The following is a 17,699-nucleotide window of genomic DNA, read 5'->3' as shown; positions in this document are numbered from 1 at the left end:
AGACAGGGAGCGGCTGCTGAGATCCCACCTTGTGAGAAGAGCTCACCAGAATGACAAGCGAGGCGGGTGAAGAGGCAGGGTCCAGGCTGCTGCAGGGCTGCACCTACCAGCATCCCTGCGAGGGGTCACTGCTGCATGTGTAACAGGACAACCCTGCTCAGGTCAGCCAGGGAAAGTGTTACATCCTTATTGGTCATGGTGAGTCATTTGCACCTTCTGCTTCATCTGGCATGAACTTCATTTTAAGTTACTCTAGTGCATTATTATTTTCAATATCTCTTTCACCAGAAGCTGGAGCCACAGAGGTGAAAATACTTACATTTACCAGAAACGGTCATTAAAATTGGCAGCTAGTTAGTTCTCACTAGAAATAAAAAATCAGATTTTGAACAGGACTGAAAAGTGCCATTCAAGAACTCACACTAGTAAAACACTATTTATCAAAACTAAAAAATCGAATATAATTCCCAGGTATTCAAATGCACCTGCCTGCATTTTTCTTCTATGTGAAGGAAACAGTAAGGAAAGCAAGGAAACAGTATCTGGGGGACAAATCCAACTAACCATGTAAAACAGGAATTTACCAGAAGACTAGCCAGCCTGTTTTAATTTCACGAGAAATTTGTGTCATTATTTGTCTTAACATAACACAGTGTGCAACTTAAAGCTGAGCATTAGCTTTAAATGTGCTTCTGTATACCACGACCTTGGATTACATCCATGGTTTTGGTCTCACCCATATTGTGAGGTTGCCAGTGGCTCTTGCGGCCATCCAGATTGAATAATTAAATTTAATAATTAGATAACTGCTGTAAACTCCTGGATGAGACATGTCCTGCCTTCAAATACACAGCTTTGGGGTGGCTTGGAAAACTTTCCACCAGGAGTTTACCTCAATGTCTTCCCTGTTTTTTCTTGTACATGTATTGAAGTAGTTTACGGGGACAGGTTTAATAGGAACTTGGACTCAGCTATTCAAAGGAATTAGGAGCAAAAAATTCTTTACTTGCACACTGTGCTTGTCAGGTATAACTGCAAGGGCTTTCTGCCAAAATAGAAAAGCCACACTGAGAAGTAAGGGAAACAAAGATAGCCAGAACAACACTCAATTTGAATTGTGTCTATTTATATTTTCATCTCTTGTTTGGAGGAAATTCTGTTTTTATCTATAATACTATGCAAGTTCTTATAAAAATCAGTTTAATTTTAATATTATTCAATATCCAAAGAAATCACTTGTGTTTGTGTTTAGAAAACTTACTGCCAAGCCCCCTCTGCTGGACGGCAAAATCATGGTTTCATCCCTGCATGCTGAAGACTTCTAGTAAAAGCATTCCAGCATATTACTGCTTAATTACAGGCTCAGAGTTCACAACATCATTACTATCTTTTTGTTATTATTTATCGTTATCTGTCATGAATTGATCTTTAGAAAAGAGTCAGCATGATCGCTGCAAATGTGTTCCCACCCTTCCATTTGAATGAGTATTCAGTCAATCTATTGAAAATTCATCCTGTCATCCGATTATTTTATCATCCAAGTTATTTTCAGTAGTGTCTATTCTAGCTTGAGCAATAAATTAGGATGTGGATTTAATCCCTGCTGTGAAACAGACTGTTTGATGACCTAATTAGTTAGGCTAAAAGCCAAAAGTATGCCACAACATTGAGCATTGCCCTACAGAATTTTGATGTTTCTAAGATAAGGTGTTGGGCCCATTTATGGTTCTCCGTGGTATGCACTGAGAGCTGAGTTTCTCTGAAAGGAGATCCAAAGCAGCCAGTATGCCATGTAAGGAGCCAGTAAGGAACTGTTGCCTACAGACGTGTGTCTGAAGCTTTTCCCCATCATGAGCTGTTAAAAAATTGGTCTTTGAAGAATGGCAGTCCTTTAAAAATGGAGCAAGCCAAGAGCGTTGCTGGGGCAGCTGATAGTGCTTAGAAGACCTCTTCAGTATGTGGACAAGTGAGCTTTGTGTCCCTGCTCAGCAAGAGGGCAGGCAAACTTTGGTTCCTCGTGTTCTGGAAGGTGTCTTGACTACCAAGTAGAGGTCTTTCCTTGTTGAAAGGGAAAGAGGAGTATTTGTTAGCCAAGAGGGACTTGGAGCTTAACAGCTAGAGCACTCACCTGTGAGTGGGAAACACTGGATTCTGGTGCCTCCTCTGAGTGCAGTTACGTATTGTACATTAAGCAATTATTAGATAAAGTACATAAGTGGTATGTGAAGCTGAGCCAGAATTCTGTGGTTTACCTCTCAAATCAACGCCCCAATCTGCAGGCTTAAAGGCAAGTCCTGTTCTTTCTGTAGGTGAATGGCTCTTGAATGCCTCTCTGTGAACTGAAGCAAGTTCATGGGAAGACCAGAGAATGTTTCCCTCTATAGGCTTGTGGTGAGGTCATCATTTCAAAATGAGCTTGACAAGCATGTCTTTGAGTCCCTCTATGCCAGGAGGGAAACTGAGCCTGAATTTCCCTCATTTAAACCTGAAATGCTCACATTCCCACAAATGCTCTCACTGCTAAACTGTTGGATAAAACTGATGAGCTTGAAAAGGTGATAGTACCCCTTTAAAGAAAATGTCTCTAATGAATTCTCTGAAGGGCTGAGAACTGTTTCAAAGCCCTGTTATTTCATTAAGTTTGAAAGAATAGTGACAGTTTTCCCATAAAACTCAAACTGTTGCAAAACTGAGAAAAGGAAAAACATACTGAATTGATGTTTTCTGTTAAAAAAATGCTTTTTAATGTAACTGTATTTCAGATGAAAATATGAACTAATTAAAGTTTCCTAGAGTATACTGTAATAGAGCATGTATCCTGATGAGGTTAAATGAGTATTCCCCATGTTTGGAATTGATGCCCAACCTCTTCACTCACAAGGCAGAGAGCAGTCTCAGTTTTTGTGCATGTAATGTTTTGTGACTACGCAACATTTCCTGTCTGCTTTGCAGAAATGCATCTGCATTGCCTTCCAGGTTTAAGTCATCTGTTGCTTTAGAATTGCAGCACAATAAAGAGTTCCCTTTCCTTCTGAATGAGAAGGTTTTAATGCAGGGTCTGCGCACACTGAAGGAAGAAGAGAGAAAGAAAAAGGGAGCAGTAAGTACTTAAGTCCCAAGCAGTGGGTAATCAGAGACAGCTCTGCAACCAGGGGAGTGCTCCTTCCTCCTGAGGCATTTGGCCAAATTACATAAATCTCAGAATTTTCTAGATCTGCAATCTAGATGTCTCATCCCACCTTCACAGGAACCTTGTGCTTCTATGATCAGACCTAACCTGCTTCCACAGAGGCCAAACAGTGGCCAACCAAGCTGTAGCACTTGGTAAAAGCTGGGGAAAGGAGGCAGAAGCTCCTTTCTCCCTGGGTGGGATGGAAGACCAGGAGTGACCCAGGAATATGACTTGCCACTTTCCAGAAGCCTTTTCGTGCAAAGCCTGTTCATTTCTTACCTTCTGAAATGCACAGTCGGCCCAGTTATGCAGAGCTGCAACACAAAGATACAGTTTCAGAGCTATTAAGTTGAGGTGCTGTATATTCAGGCATTTACAGATAATATGTGAATGAAAACCAGTGAAATGAAAGCCATAATGGAAACTTGTTCTTCAGTATGTGCCTGCATGAGAAATGGCTACCACGAAAGATAAAAGCATTGCTCCTAAATGTTCTGTCTGTAACTTTACTGATGAAACAACAAAGCAACAGTACACTTTCCTACTCACGTACCAGGAATTTAATGAGGCTTAATGCAAGATTACAGACCATAAACTGCAGTTTGAGATAATTGCAAAACTGCAAACTGCTTTGAACTCAAGAACAGAAACTTAAACTTTCCCCTCAGTTTAGGAGTGAGAACTTCATGGCACTGCTGCTTTTATGACAAGTACTCTTTACAGATGTTATCAGTTTGCACCATTCCACTGCTGTGTGACAAAGATTCCAGAAGTACTGGTGGAGGGAGCTCTATTGTTTTACAGCTGGGAAATGCAGCCTTTAGAATAAATGCATCTATTTTACAGATCAGAGGATGAGTGAAAAAGATTCTCTGAGTACTTTCAGTTATGTTTCCTTTGGCTGGGATTTCTGCTCTCCCCAGCCGATCATATGTGCAGCCAGTATCCAGGGTAGTACAATGACGTTTATAAGAAACAGAAGGGAAAGTAGCCACAAGCAAAAGGCACATTCACTGAATACTGCCAGCTTTGAGTAAAATGTGGCACTATTTAAATGAACAGTCCTGTAACTGTGTATTTTAGAGACTTTCTTAATAAGGACTGTTCCTCCCAGCCTTAATTTTGCAGGTCATTTACGACCATCACTCAGGCTCATGCAAAAGGTTTGAAGTCTGTAGCATGTCTCAGAAGGCACCGTGTACCATCAGAACAGGGCCTAGGTCAGAAGAATCAACAGAGTGATACCGAGCAGTGCTGGTTTTATAGGTACTATATACTGTAATTTAACGGAGCCTGCCACAGTATTTCATGAACTCTATCCACGTTATATATGCTGCAGCTAAACCATATACCTGAATGCTTAATTTTACCAGGCATGGCAGAGCAGTGGAACTGGGGAGTGACTGGGGCCAGCCCAGCTGCATTTGAAAAACATCTGCCATAAGCTATTAATTCTTTCATCAGTATGGTTAACTACCGTTAACCAACATGGATAGAGGAAAAAAAAGGGGCTGGAAGAATATTTTTGCCATCACCAAGATATTCACCCAACTATTTGATTTAGTAGAAATGGGTATAAAATGGGTTGCATCAGATGCCAGTGTGAACACAATAGTGAGTGTGCTTCAGCCTCCTTAGTGCCACTGGTGATTGTTGGAGGCTCTTGTGGTCTAAAGTGGGCTGAAACACTGCTGAGTTCTCAGCAAAGAAAGAGCCAGAGGTACCAGAATGCAAATAAATCGGTGGTCTGTGTCAGACAATAGGTTCAACTATTCAATTCTCCCTCTGCCTTAAAATCTATGAAAACAATGAAAATACCTATCCCACATTTGTTAGGATTACTTGTTAGTAATCACAGTATTATCTTTGAGAGTTTAGATTAAGTATTCAGACTAGAGATCTGTAGATAAGAAAAAGAAACTGCTTTATGCCTTTCACTTTCACCCTGCAGTTTCTCATAAATGAAGCTGTAACCAGCAACTAAGCTGGAGTATTCTGATGAACTTTGCGTTGCAAATTGAGGTTGCATGCCACCACTTTCCATTCTGAAGTGTCTATTGCCAAAAATGCGTATCTGTTCAAATTGTAGCAGAGCTACATGTCTTCAAATGCTCCTGTACAAAATCTGAACTTATTTGATTAGAAGTGCTTGATGTTTGGAATGTCAGAACTCCAAAAGTGTAAGCAAACGTTGCACACGTCATGCCAGCTCTGCACAGCCACTTCATGCTCTGTGACATTTGCATGAATCTTAGACACTATCTACACTGAACTGATGTCTCCTAGTCAGCTCTTAAAGTATTGACAGTTTCTATTTTGGATAAATGGGCTCTGTTGGCTTTTGCAATAGAGTGCACTACAGCAAGTCTGGTTTTGTGGGTTTGTCAGGTTTTGAAAATAAGGCATACTGGTTTTGCATTTATCAGTTGTTGCTGCTTTTCATGATAAGCAGAAAGCTTGCTAAAGCTTCTGGCTTCAATATTTTTGAATCCCCAAAGAGTTGCTTTTTGGTTGTATTTGAAGCCCAGGTTTTGTTGTTTGGTTTGGAGGGCTGCCCTATATAGAGCTACATTTAGAAACAGCCATTGTGTTCTACAACTACGTTTTAGCCATCTGCAAAAAGTCAAATATATTTTTTTAATATCATTCATTAATAATTATTTAACTTTATTCAGATAAATAAACATTTGTATAGTTGCCTCACTGCAGTCTTCATCACAACCACTAGGTTCAGTAGAAAAGTAATGTACGTAAGTGACTGTAGTATTTTCCCTTGAAGTGGGTCCTTTTCGCGATTTCTTTGTATGTTCCTCTGGTTCATTCTGTTTTCCTGTTTTAGTTTGTAACACGAGGTCTAAAATCTCACTGGAATGAGCTGATGCAAATGTTTTAGCACCAGTAGATTTACTCATCTTAGCAGAAACTGAGCACCATGAGGTACTCGTGGATCAGTTGTCAGTGATGGTTATTCAACACTTCAAATGCCAGCAATAAAAGTCTGACCTTCATTCCAGCAAATTCATATTTGACCCTGCATGGGGTCAAATGGGCTTAGTGGAAAGAGATGGGTCTTAATTAGAGAGTTTCAGTATAGTGTTTAATATAAGATTCTATGCAGACCACAAACTAGAACCTGTGATTAAAATCACTTAAATCAAGAGGTGGAGGCAGTTTGTGACATTTTAATGTCAAATTATATTTTAAAATGTGACATTTCTGTATGAGTTGTAGAGGTCTTTCTAAGCTGAACTTATGAGATGTCTCCCAGTTGACTCATGCAATCTTGTGTCTTGATTTTTTAACAAATTAAAGGAGCCTAAGAATGTGAAAATGTATTTCAGCAATTATACATTGAAAGTCCTGATTTAGGAAGAATTTTGTGAATTCTACTTGCCATTTTATACCTTCTCTTAGACTTCTTAAGAGATGAACAGGCCTTGTATAGCCCATACACTAATGTGACTTTCATCCAAAATTGATGTAATTGTACATGCCAACATTTGTTCGTTCATACCAGTAGTTGGGGGAGCGAGTTGCTATTTGTAGGTGGTATGGCAATAAATGCCATGTCTGAGGTTGAAACTACTTCCAGTTTTGAACCTTGCTCTACCAAATGCATGCCATAATGTAAGAGATTGAAAACCAAGCTTATTTAGGTCCCAGTCCATCTAAGTACGTAATAGCATGTAAGTGCTATTATTGAGCAGCTTTAAACAAAAGTTTCACTGTTGTTGATTTCCTTTTTATATGTTTTTCACGTTTTCAGTCATTCAGCTGTTTGTTCTGAGTTCATGCTCCACTTCCCTGCTGCAGAGCAGCACGAGGCCCGTGTTTCTTCACCTATGATTTTAGCTCATGCTTTCTGAAGTATCAATGCCGGTGCCTTCCTGCTCAGCACTTAGCAGCATTCTTCCCATTCAAGGCCATTTCTGCTTTTCATCCCAGTATTACTGCCAGCACCAGGTGAGTCTGGAGACCAGTTGTTCAGCATTCCAGAAAATAAATGCAGCAATTTTACATGGAGATTCTCTGACCTCTGAGCAAAATTTGGTTAAGGACAATCACCACATCTGTGTCTCTGGTGATGCTCCATGGGATTACAAGTAAAAAACATCAGTTAAAGCATGGGGAATAGTGAGGAGTATTCACTTTTCACATGAGTTTTCAGTTGCTAGAAAACAGCTGACTGATCTGCTTGGCTGTATGCCCTGCAGCTGCCACCGAACTGCTATCAAATGTCTGTCTTCTGCAGACTCTACAAAATACTCCCTCACACAGCAAGGTGTGTGCCGAATGTGAGATTGATATAAAATTCCTGAGTCCTTGTATTAAAGCTCCGAACTCCTTTCAATCCTGTTCTAACATTTTATTAATTTTAAATTACCTTGATTGGTAGTGGTGTAGCTGTGATGGTTTTGGTTTAAACAAGATAAGGCATGTTGGGAAGGATGGTCTCTTTGATCAGACCTGAAAATGATCTTGCCTGCTTGAAAATTTGACTATTAGTAAAAGCCTCTCCCTACTAAGCAGCAGAAATTCATTTCATAAATCTTTGAACAGGCCTTGAATATTGCAGAACCCTGCCAGTGCATGCTCTGGAACAGCTGGAACGTCTCAGCCTTACTGGCCTCTATTTATATTTCTAATGTTTGATTTTAAGCTTTCAAAAATAAAATGCCACTCTTCTGGTTACTTTTCTTTAGGAAAATAATTCTGCTGTCACTCCACTGGATAAACTGGATGCTGACAATGCTGATCAGAGTATGTTTATGCAAAGCCAGCAGCTGTCAAGGGAGGATACTGTGATCTGCATTCCCTACACTGGTTGTAGGGTCTCTCCAGTCCTGTTAAGTTTCTCCTAAACATCCAGTTCTTTTATGAAGTGAAATGAAGTCAGGAAGGCTGAACGACTAAAGTCTCCCAGCTACTGGCTTCACTTCAGCCAGGACAAAGATATACTGCTTTGGATGCCATTCATATTTCCTGTTTAAAAAGAGTTCTTTTTTTATTGGACAGGAGTTTGAATAAGCTCATCTGGAAGCCAGCTGTACATCCTATTTCCAGAGCAGCAAGCCATACCGGTAAAGACTATGATTATCCTTTTTGTTTTTTTCTTTCACCATGTGATAGTCCTATTCCATAGAATGCTGATTTATTTTGTTACATACCAGCATAGTTATAGCATGGAAAGAAATAAACAGGTGACACACACTTCTGCAGGATGTGCCTAGAGCTCTCTAAGCATTTCCTCTAAGTATTCTTTGTAAATGAGATGAGTCAGCTAAGCTGGAGAGCACTGCTCTTTCCATAGCCTGTGGGCTATTGTCAGTAGGGATGTGTGTGGTGAGTGACAGGAACTGGTTAAGCTTGCGTGATGGTGAGAGCAATGAAATGATTTCTCATGTTAGGGCGGCTATACAAGCTGAGGTTTCTACCCTCTCTGAGGAAGTGCCTGAGCCAGATGCTGGTTTTCCTCTGCCACTGGGTGCAGCTGGCAGCTCCTGGCAGCTGCAGGAAGATTCTGATTGTAATCCTCTACTGACTCCACTGAGCATATGCTATCATGTAAAGTATAGCATCTGTATTAGGTTCTCAAGAAAGAAGAGCAGGAGAGGGTGCCTTGTGAATGCTTTACTTCATAACATTTGACACAAAAGTTAGTTCATCTAACCTTAGAGTGAATCCCATGCAGTTTTGGCAGGATAACACTACAGGACAGGCCAGACTCTTCTTGTTGTTGGTAGTCATATCATGATGGCTGTCACTCACATTTACCTGCCTTGTCCAAGTCACTTCTAAAACTTCCCTGCTAACTAAAGCTTTGGCAGGTTGCACCTAGAGTTTTCCTGTTTCAGCAGTCAACTTGCCTGGCTCCAGGTCTTTTGAAATTGCTGCTCAAACACAATTTAGCATCCATATGCCAGACTGATCAGTCCCAAAGCATAAACTACAAGCAGCTGAAGTTCAGGTTACGGATGCAAATATGACCAACTTCTGATCCATTAATTCCAGCCCATTGATGCATTAATTTCAAACCATTAATTAAATTCAGTGATGATAAGATAGACTAAGCAAAAAGATAGATGAAGGATGAGGATGGTTTTCCAGACTTCATCCAGCATGTCAACATAGAATCATAGAATAGAATAGTTTGGGTTGGAAAGGACCTTAAGATCATCTAGTTCCAACCCCCCTGCCATGGGCAGGGACACCTCGCACTAAACCATGTCACCCAAGGGTCTGTCCAACCTGGCCTTGAACACCACCAGGGATGGAGCACTCACAACTTCCTTGGGCAATCTGTTCCAGTGCCTCACCACCCTCACAGTAAAGAACTTCTTCCTTATATCTAATCTAAACTTCCCCTGTTTAAGTTTGAACCCATTACCCCTTGTCCTATCACTACAGCCCCTGATGAAGAGTCCCTCTCCAGCATCCTTGTAGGCCCCCTTCAGATACTGGAAGGCTGCTAAAAAAAACCAAAATAAATAAAACCATGTCCACACTGCATCTATTATGCAGTACAAAACACCAGGAAACAAGTGAATTGTATATTCCTGTGATTGTTTCATGTAGTTCTGTGTTCAGTATAAGAAAATAAGCATAAACTAGGATGGGTCACCTAGAGGTGAAACTTTAGAGTTCTTGTCCGTGCTAAAAATAGTCCTTGAGTGAAGTTTCATATGAATACCAGGGAAAGGAAGACAGTTTGTCTCAGATCCCTCTTCTTACTTATGGAGTTTTTACAAAGTATTGTTTTCTTGTTTCTGTCATGCTTAGCTCCTTAGCTGATTCCTCTTACTGAAGGAGGATATAAAAGACACAATCATATCACTTTGCAGTTTACTCTGTGACTTTGGGCAGCCAATGTCTGCAGGAAACGCTAACACAGAGCAGCAGGTTGCAGCAGGTGAAGAGCTGCTATTGGCCTGTCCCTATCACACTTGAATCCCTCAGCTTCTGGGCTGCCACAAACAAATTTTTCTATAGGATGTGTTTTATGGGTATCTATGGGCCATTCTGACATTGCCATTATGATCCATGTATTTATCAGCTCCACACTTCATGACTTTTCTTCCATTCATCTGTGGAGCTTCCAGATAGCCTTGTTTCTAAAGTAAGTATTTAGAAAATACTAAAAGTAATTTTTTTAAAATAAATATAAAATAAAAATGAAACATAAATCAATATAAATATTGATTACTTAGATTCCAAATATTTAAAAAAAAAAAAAAATTAAACCAAAACTTTTTTTGAAATCCAGTTAGTGACTTCTCAGTACTAGGAAAGAGAAACTGAAGAAGGGGGCCTACAAGGATGCTGGAGAACCTTTTTGTACACACTAACCAATGGGACTGGGAGGGAGATCTTTTTTAAAACTCTTCTGGGTAGGATGAAAGATTGTAAAATATCAGAATTTCTGGCCAAGAGAGAGAAGGATTTTTCTGATAGTGTATCAGCCTTTTACCAAAACTAGAGAGGAGAGCAGGGAATTGCTTCCCTTTTAAGTAGTCCTGTCAGTGAGAGGGTGAAAAGGTCTGAGTTGGAAAGAAAATTTCAAGTTGCTGATTCTTTGGAAATCTCAGTTCATGGGTCAAATTTCTAAGTTCTCTTGACACCATATCAACAAAACAGTGCCAGAGTAATTGAGGAAGACCTGGCTCCTGCTACACCCTGGAATATCTTATCTGTGTGTAGTCTGACCTTTTTTACTTGTACTGTGGCAGCATCTCATGTGCATGCCAGCGTGAGGAATAATGTCCTTGAAGACTGCTTTGAAGAAAGGCGCGTATTGTAGCAGCTGGCAGAAGAAGATTCCCTCTTTTTAATCTACGCAAACCAAAACTCTGTCTCACCCAGCATGCTCTCAGAAAATGTGCTCACGTTCAATCCAGTGTGATTTACAGCCTGCCAGCCACCAATTCATTGCCTTTTCCAACTGAATGCTGAGCTTCCTCTGCTACTCTTAAATCAGGATGATCGCTGTGGGATTCAGCAGTCTGTTGAGGCATCAGACATTTTCCCTGCAGCCGCAGACCGTGTCTCCATGCTGAGCCAAGCCAGTTCTTTGATAAGACTTTTGCGAATAATTCAGTATAACTTTACATTTTACTGAAAGATAAGGATTTTCTGGTTTAGGAAAACAAATCCATTTCTTGGTGCAGATCGCCAGTGCTTTTGCTCTTCTTCTTATAATAGTTTCTTCAAGGAAAATCTTTTAAAAGGGACCTTTTGGCCTCTGCTGGAGATTACACCCTTGTAGGGGTCCTGCCTTCATCTGTAGATTTAATGGCTTAATAATCATTAAACCCTCCTATTATACAGTAACAAATAGGAATACAATTCTTTTATCAATATTTGGCACAATTAATTTTTTTTTTATGTGAAACTAAATATTGATGCTGTCAAGTGACTACAGCTTAGCGGCATAAATTACAAATACTCCGGTGAGCCTTGCTCAAATTTGCATTCATATACAGGAACCATCTAATGTCTTTCTATTCCTGTAAGCCATATGATTTGATTGCCAGATTACATGATTCTGTATTGTGCTTAGATGTTTTTACTGTTATTACCAATACTATCTTTTATTCTTACTGTAAATGGTAACAAAAAGTTAACTGCTTCCTTACACTATAAAAGGAATGAAGTCCCATTTACAGAATGTCTCTAAACAGAAAATATCTCTGGAAAAAAAATATACTGAATAAATAATTCATAACATTATGGGTAAGTAGAAAAAAGGCCTTTTGACGTATTTTGCTACTCAAAACAGAACTGGAGATTTAAAATAAAGTAACTGGCTATTTTAATGGAGAACAAAATCTGCTTCAAGGAAGAACCATTGCAGGGGAGTCAGCTCTCTCCGCATTTTTACCCATTTTGCGCTTTTGTAGGTAACAAGTTGTGAAATTGAGGAATCTGTCCCCTTGATTTTCCTGATTCATTTCTCTTTCTTTGTTCCACCCCCCTGTTTTTCCATTAGCTTATTTCTTGGCTTATTTTCTAAACGAATTGTCAACCCACCCACTCAAAGGAAACTGTAACATTTCAAGGATTTCAGACTACAGCAAAGTCCATCTGTAATATAAACAGAGAGCAAATAAATTCTTAAAGGCCTTGGAATTAAAGTCTCCCAGCTTAAAGCTGCCTGTACTTTCAGCACATTATGCCTCAGATTTCCACATAAGTATACAATAAAAAGATATGCTGAAAGCATCCCTGAGAAAATCAGCATATGCATTTTCTTTTTTTTTTTTTTTGTCCTCACGAAACTGGAGGATCTTCATGAACTAAACGGTAAACCTGAAGTGATCGTTTCTTGCTAGGTAGTGAAGAAATGCTGCATAAACCACCTGGGAGGGCTCGGACAGCCTGTGCGGAGGTGGAGGCCAGTAACCCTGTGTAACGCGGGGGCAGGGGGCAGGACGCGGGTGCAGGGCGGCCTCACTCAGGTGGTGTTGGGACACAGCGGAAAGTGTTTTCTGCCCAAACCAAACTGCTGGGTCAGGTGTTCACTGGTTTTCGCACGTAGAGGAGTCGATCCTGAACTGATCTGAGGTGAAATGACTCGGGTGAGGCTCTTGCCAAATCCCCCGGTGGAAGGGGCTGTTGGCTGCGGGCGAGCCATGGAGGAGCCGTGGGCTTGTCGGGACCAGGCAGACCCCCTGCGGGCGGCCTCCCTTGACTGCAGTTTGGACCGAACGCAGCGCACCTGCGCCAAGTACTTTATTTCCCATACAAGCCTTTTATTTGTTTCTAACGCAGAGGCGCTGGCTGCACGAGGCGGCGTTTCCAGTGCTAGAGGAGGGGTGCTCGTGCTCCCTCTGCCCTCACCGGCAACTGGTTTACCGCAGCCGGGCGGCGGGCAGCAGCGGGCCAGGAGCACCATCGCGATCACGGCGCCGCTCCTCGAAACGCCACCCTTTATGTGGCGGTGAAACGCGGGGTGCAGCTCAGCCACCACGCACAGGTAAGCGGGACGCTACTCCCGATCTTTATTTCGAAGTACCGGGGGCCGGTCTCCCCCTCGCCGCCGGCGGCCAGGCGCCGCTATGGCTCCCCTCAGGTGCCGGCGCAGGGCCCGCCAAGCCCGCGTCCGCTGTTACGGCGCCGACGCCATCTGCCGCTGGGGCGGGGCGTGCACCGCTTCCCGCCTTTCCCGTCTCCTCCGTTAGCGGCTGCGGGCACGGCGTCCCCTGGGCAGCGGCTTCCCGGCGGCACAGCATGGCCGGGGGCGCTCCGGGGCCGCCGGTGAAGGTGCTGGCCGCCCAGCTGCGGGGCGCGGTGCGGGGCGCCGGTGGGACGTGGCAGTTGGTCCGGGCGGAGGCGGGCCGGGCCCCGCTGTGCCTGCGGGCCGTGTGGATGCAGGGCACCGTGCTGGAGGTGGAGCGCGGCGGCCCCCGCGGCGGCTCGGCCCGGCTGCAGGATGGCAGCGGCCCCTTCACCGTGCTGGGGGTGGAGGAGGTGCCCAAGGGGCGGCCCTGCCTCAGCCCAGGTACCGGGGGGCGGGCGCGGTACACAGCCCCTGCGGGGCCTCTTTCCCTTGTACTGTGGGCCGTCACTTGCCGCTGCTCCGGGCTCGTGTGGACGGGGGTGCAGCTGCTCGCCTTGTCCGAGAGCAGGAGGCTTGCAGGCAGCGGGTGTGTGTCGAGTACGTGCCTGGGGCGCGCAGAGCTAGCGCAGCTGCACAGGCATACTTTCACATACACCAGCCTTCCTACAAGAGGCATTCTGAAAAAGCTGTGCTGCTATGGCAGTCACAGAAGGAGCACCATGTGCTGCTGCAGGGGAGTGTGTTTGTGGCTGTCAGTACAAAGACTTACACGGCCTTCCCCTACGAGTTCCTGTAAGGATAGGGCCTGTTTTCAGTTCTTCACAGTTACAGCCAATGTTTGATCAAACTGGGATGTTGCAGAGAGGAGCTGTGAGTTTAGGAGCAAGGATAGGATTTGTTTATTCACTTTTTTCCCCTTTGCCAGTACTGCTAATTCAACTGGACAAGTGCTGTACTGCAGCGTTGCAGGAATTGTGGTACAAAATAGTCATGTTGCTTAATTTTCAGTCTTCTGAATTGTCCTCCCTCCACTTGCGTGGCAGAAGGAGGAATCGTGTGCTGGTTTTGACTCCTAGTGGATGTGAAAATCTAGCAAAATACTGTAAAATGGCTGTACGGATCATGAAGCCTTTTTCGGAAATGCAGCTTTAAGCAATTTTAGTTTCTTGAGTTTTCTTGCAAGTATTGGCAGCTTTAATTCAAACTGTTTAACTACTTGGTTTAAAATATTTTGCTTTCTGAATTAAAATACAGAGGCTCATTAGATTTCACACTTTCTTGTTTTTTTAGGGAAGTATGTAATGGTGATGGGTATAGTGCGGTCCTGCAGTCCTGAGCCTGTTCTTCGAGCAATAAAGATGACAGATCTTTCTGAAAACCCCGTGCACAAGGATATGTGGAGCCTTGAAGTGGAGGATTTGCACAGAGTCATCCCCTAGATATTTTTCTTCTGCCTAAAATAACTGGAAATGTATTTTTTTTGTTCTCTTTTTCCTCTCTGCTGGAGAACATTGAGACATTCTGTGTATTTGCAGTTTCAGATAAAGACCAGTTACTCTCTTGGAGTAAACCGAGGTGAGAAGTCAAGCTCAGAATTAAGTGGAGGAATCAGTGAATATCTGATAATAATCACAGTGTACATCTCTTTCACAGTCTCTTTTTATACCAGCAGTTTTGAGAAACACTTGATGTACTGAGTAACATGTCTGTGCTATTAAAATTACTGCATTTCTACATATATTAGTTGCTGTTTCTAGGCCCATGTCTAGATAGTCGTTCCTGTAGCGGTGTATTCTTGGCAGCAAGGGCTGAACAAAGCTCATGTTACCAGGTGAATTCAATACATGGAATGAAGGTAAAATGCCTTTCAGTCCATCTAGGTTGGGTTTGGAAAGAACATCTTCACCTGTGTTTTCTCTTTCAGTAATAACCATGTCAGCAAATTCTACTTGTAAGACAGATGTCTCTTTCTAACTGTAAAAGCAGAGTCTTGTACTTAAATGCCTTTCTGGTTTCTGTGTTTCTGAAAGTGGTACAGTGATATCCCTGTGTTCCAGGAAAGTGAGATTAGCTGAAAAGGTGTGATGCAGGATTCCTTGGAGTAGGTTCTCTGGCTTCAAGATGCAAATACTCTTACTACCTCATGAAACAAGCTTGCTGAGCCTAAGTGTATTTTTCTCTTTACACGTTTCCTTTTTTGTTCCAAGCTATGCTATTTTTAGTTGTTTACATCATTCTTAAATATACTTTAATCTTTTTTTCCTCCTCCTGTGGAAAAAAAAAAACCCACCACCAAGCAAACCCCATAGAAACGATGAAATTGGATAAAGAAAAACCTTTAAAAATCAGAGCTATTGCTACTCTTTATTTTCCCTCTTGTCTGAAGACAATTTGAGTCCTAAAGAAAGCATTGCATTATCTATCTGGTATGGCTTCGTAGTTTGGGACTGTATTGTCCAGCAGTAGTTACGTTACTCAGGAACGCGTATAGGAAAGGAAGATGTGCTCTGATTGTACTCTGAACAATTGAAGATGAGAATCCAATGGTGGTAACTAAATTTTAAAATTGGGGGATTATGTTTTCAAAGTGCATGGAAATGAAATACTGTGTTCTCAGTAGATCTTTAAATGAGACCTTTACAGATGAAGGACTGGCTTTCAGAGTGCAATTCCAGCCTCAAGTTCAGTATTTCAAACCAGGCCACATCACAAGCACTTGCATAATGGACATCCTGTGCTCTGAGACCCTGCTGACAAAATGCCAAAACATACAAACATACAGAATTTTGGCAGTCTGGGTTTATTTATTGTTTTTAATGCTGGGGAAAAAAACCCCAAACAAACCACTTGTGGAATGCTGTATCCTTTCAGGAATGATCCATGTGGTCAGCATATTGGCTGGCAACTTTTTACCTAGCAATAGATACTTTTCCGTCTGAATGCTGCTTTTGTCAGGAACCTGAAGCACATTCCATGTAAATTCACCTTGCCATGCTTTCTAACTAGGCAGTGAAACCATGAAAATAAAGAGCTAAAAGGTCTGCTGCGTCCTTGCTGGTGTCAGTAAGTTTGTGGCAAAATTAAATATGGCTTGTAGCCCTCTTGGTGGGTGCACAGTGTAGTGGTTGTCAGGAGTAAAACTACTGTTAATCCATCTGGCAGCAATGCATATTCACTGAATGCATCTGCAAAGTTGTATTTCTGTAGGAGTGGGTTGTATGTATGTAGGGCTAGACTGGATTTGTAAAGGATTTCTTTGCATCTTTCACCATTCTGCCATTCAGAGGCTTATGAGTCAAAGCATCTGGGTTTCTTTGCTTGGTAAGAGTCAGTACCAAGCACAATAAGATCTAGATCCCTTCACTGCTTGATTTATGGTGTTTCAGCATCTTGTCTGGATCTGAACTGTGCACTTGACCTCACTAAACACACGAACTCTCTCTACTCACCCTGGTAAGGTTTGCATGTTTCATCAGCATAAAGCTATACGTTTGCTTGGCAGTTGATGGGAAGGAGAACTGTTGTTGAACTGACGTAGTTCTTCAGAAAGGCCTGCAATTACATTAGTGAAACAGTAACTTTTAAGGGTTTTAAAGCCAAGACTGGATGCTTTTGTGACAGTTCACAGTAAAAAGTGCTTTCCTAGGAATTCAAAAGGTGTTCTTTGGAAAGTTGAATGTTGACCTTCTAAACAAAAGGCTTCTAGTGATTGCTTTGATTTGGAGTTTAGCTGTGTTTTGCCTCATGAGTGGCTGATTCTGCTTATGGCTGTTGGTGGCTTCAGTACCATCCAGGGCTGAAGCACCTCATCTCTGGGTTTGCAGTTTGGCACTGTAGTACTCTACTGAGCAGTGTGAATTCTCCCTTTTCTACATCAACTGCAGCAGGGGAGTGTGTTTGTGACTGTCAGTATGAAGACTTACACTGTCTTCCCCTATGAGTCTCAGTAAGGGTAGGGCCTGGTTTCAGATTTCCATAGTTACAGCCTGTTAGTCCTGGTCTGTATAAACAGTGCTTTGCTAGACTTCTGTTACTGGTATGATGCACTATTTATGGTTGATGTAGTAGGTGTGTGTCAGGGACCACGTTTAGAACCCCAGGGCAGGAGGGGATGTGGTTTCCATTGCCTGAAGTATTGGCTCCACCACTGCTCAGTATGCACCAACCTGCACCCCATGCTGACAAGGCTCCTGCTGCCCTTCATGGGCATCAGGTGTGGGTTGGAGGGCTGGTGTGAGAGCTTGCCTTGCTAGGGTCCATACACAAACCATGTGATAGATGTCTCTGAGCTGTTCCCAGGTCATGCAACACTATGGCTGTAGCTCAAAATGTTCACTGGTGGGTAAGTGGCTTCTCTATATGCACCTTGTAGGGGACTCCTTATCTGCACCCACCCCAGTGTTGCAGTCGACAGCTAATACGCTGTTACTTTCCTGTATTGCTGTATCCCTGACTGCACTTAGCTAAAAA

General features: G+C 42.5%; 1 protein-coding gene across 2 annotated transcripts; it reads left to right on the top strand.

Annotated features, from left to right (window-relative positions):
- The first annotated feature begins 12,645 nt into the window (after positions 1–12,645).
- Positions 12,646–16,270, top strand: RMI2 (RecQ mediated genome instability 2). Of its 2 annotated transcripts, XM_030483210.1 has the most exons (3): positions 12,646–12,747; positions 12,941–13,145; positions 14,520–16,270. In XM_030483210.1, the coding sequence occupies exons 1-3, from the start codon at positions 12,739–12,741 to the stop codon at positions 14,666–14,668; spliced, it is 363 nt and encodes a 120-aa protein (XP_030339070.1). In that variant the 5' UTR covers positions 12,646–12,738; the 3' UTR covers positions 14,669–16,270. The 2 variants fall into 2 exon arrangements, with proteins under 2 accessions (XP_030339070.1, XP_030339069.1); XM_030483209.1 differs by lacking the exons at positions 12,646–12,747; positions 12,941–13,145 and adding an exon at positions 13,211–13,670.
- Positions 16,271–17,699: the final 1,429 nt, after the last annotated feature.

This window comes from Strigops habroptila, chromosome 4 (genome assembly GCF_004027225.2).
Source record: "Strigops habroptila isolate Jane chromosome 4, bStrHab1.2.pri, whole genome shotgun sequence".
Classification (NCBI taxonomy): domain Eukaryota; kingdom Metazoa; phylum Chordata; class Aves; order Psittaciformes; family Psittacidae; genus Strigops; species Strigops habroptila.
Note: the sequence above shows the minus strand (reverse complement) of the source record. Positions and strands in the feature narration are given on the sequence as shown.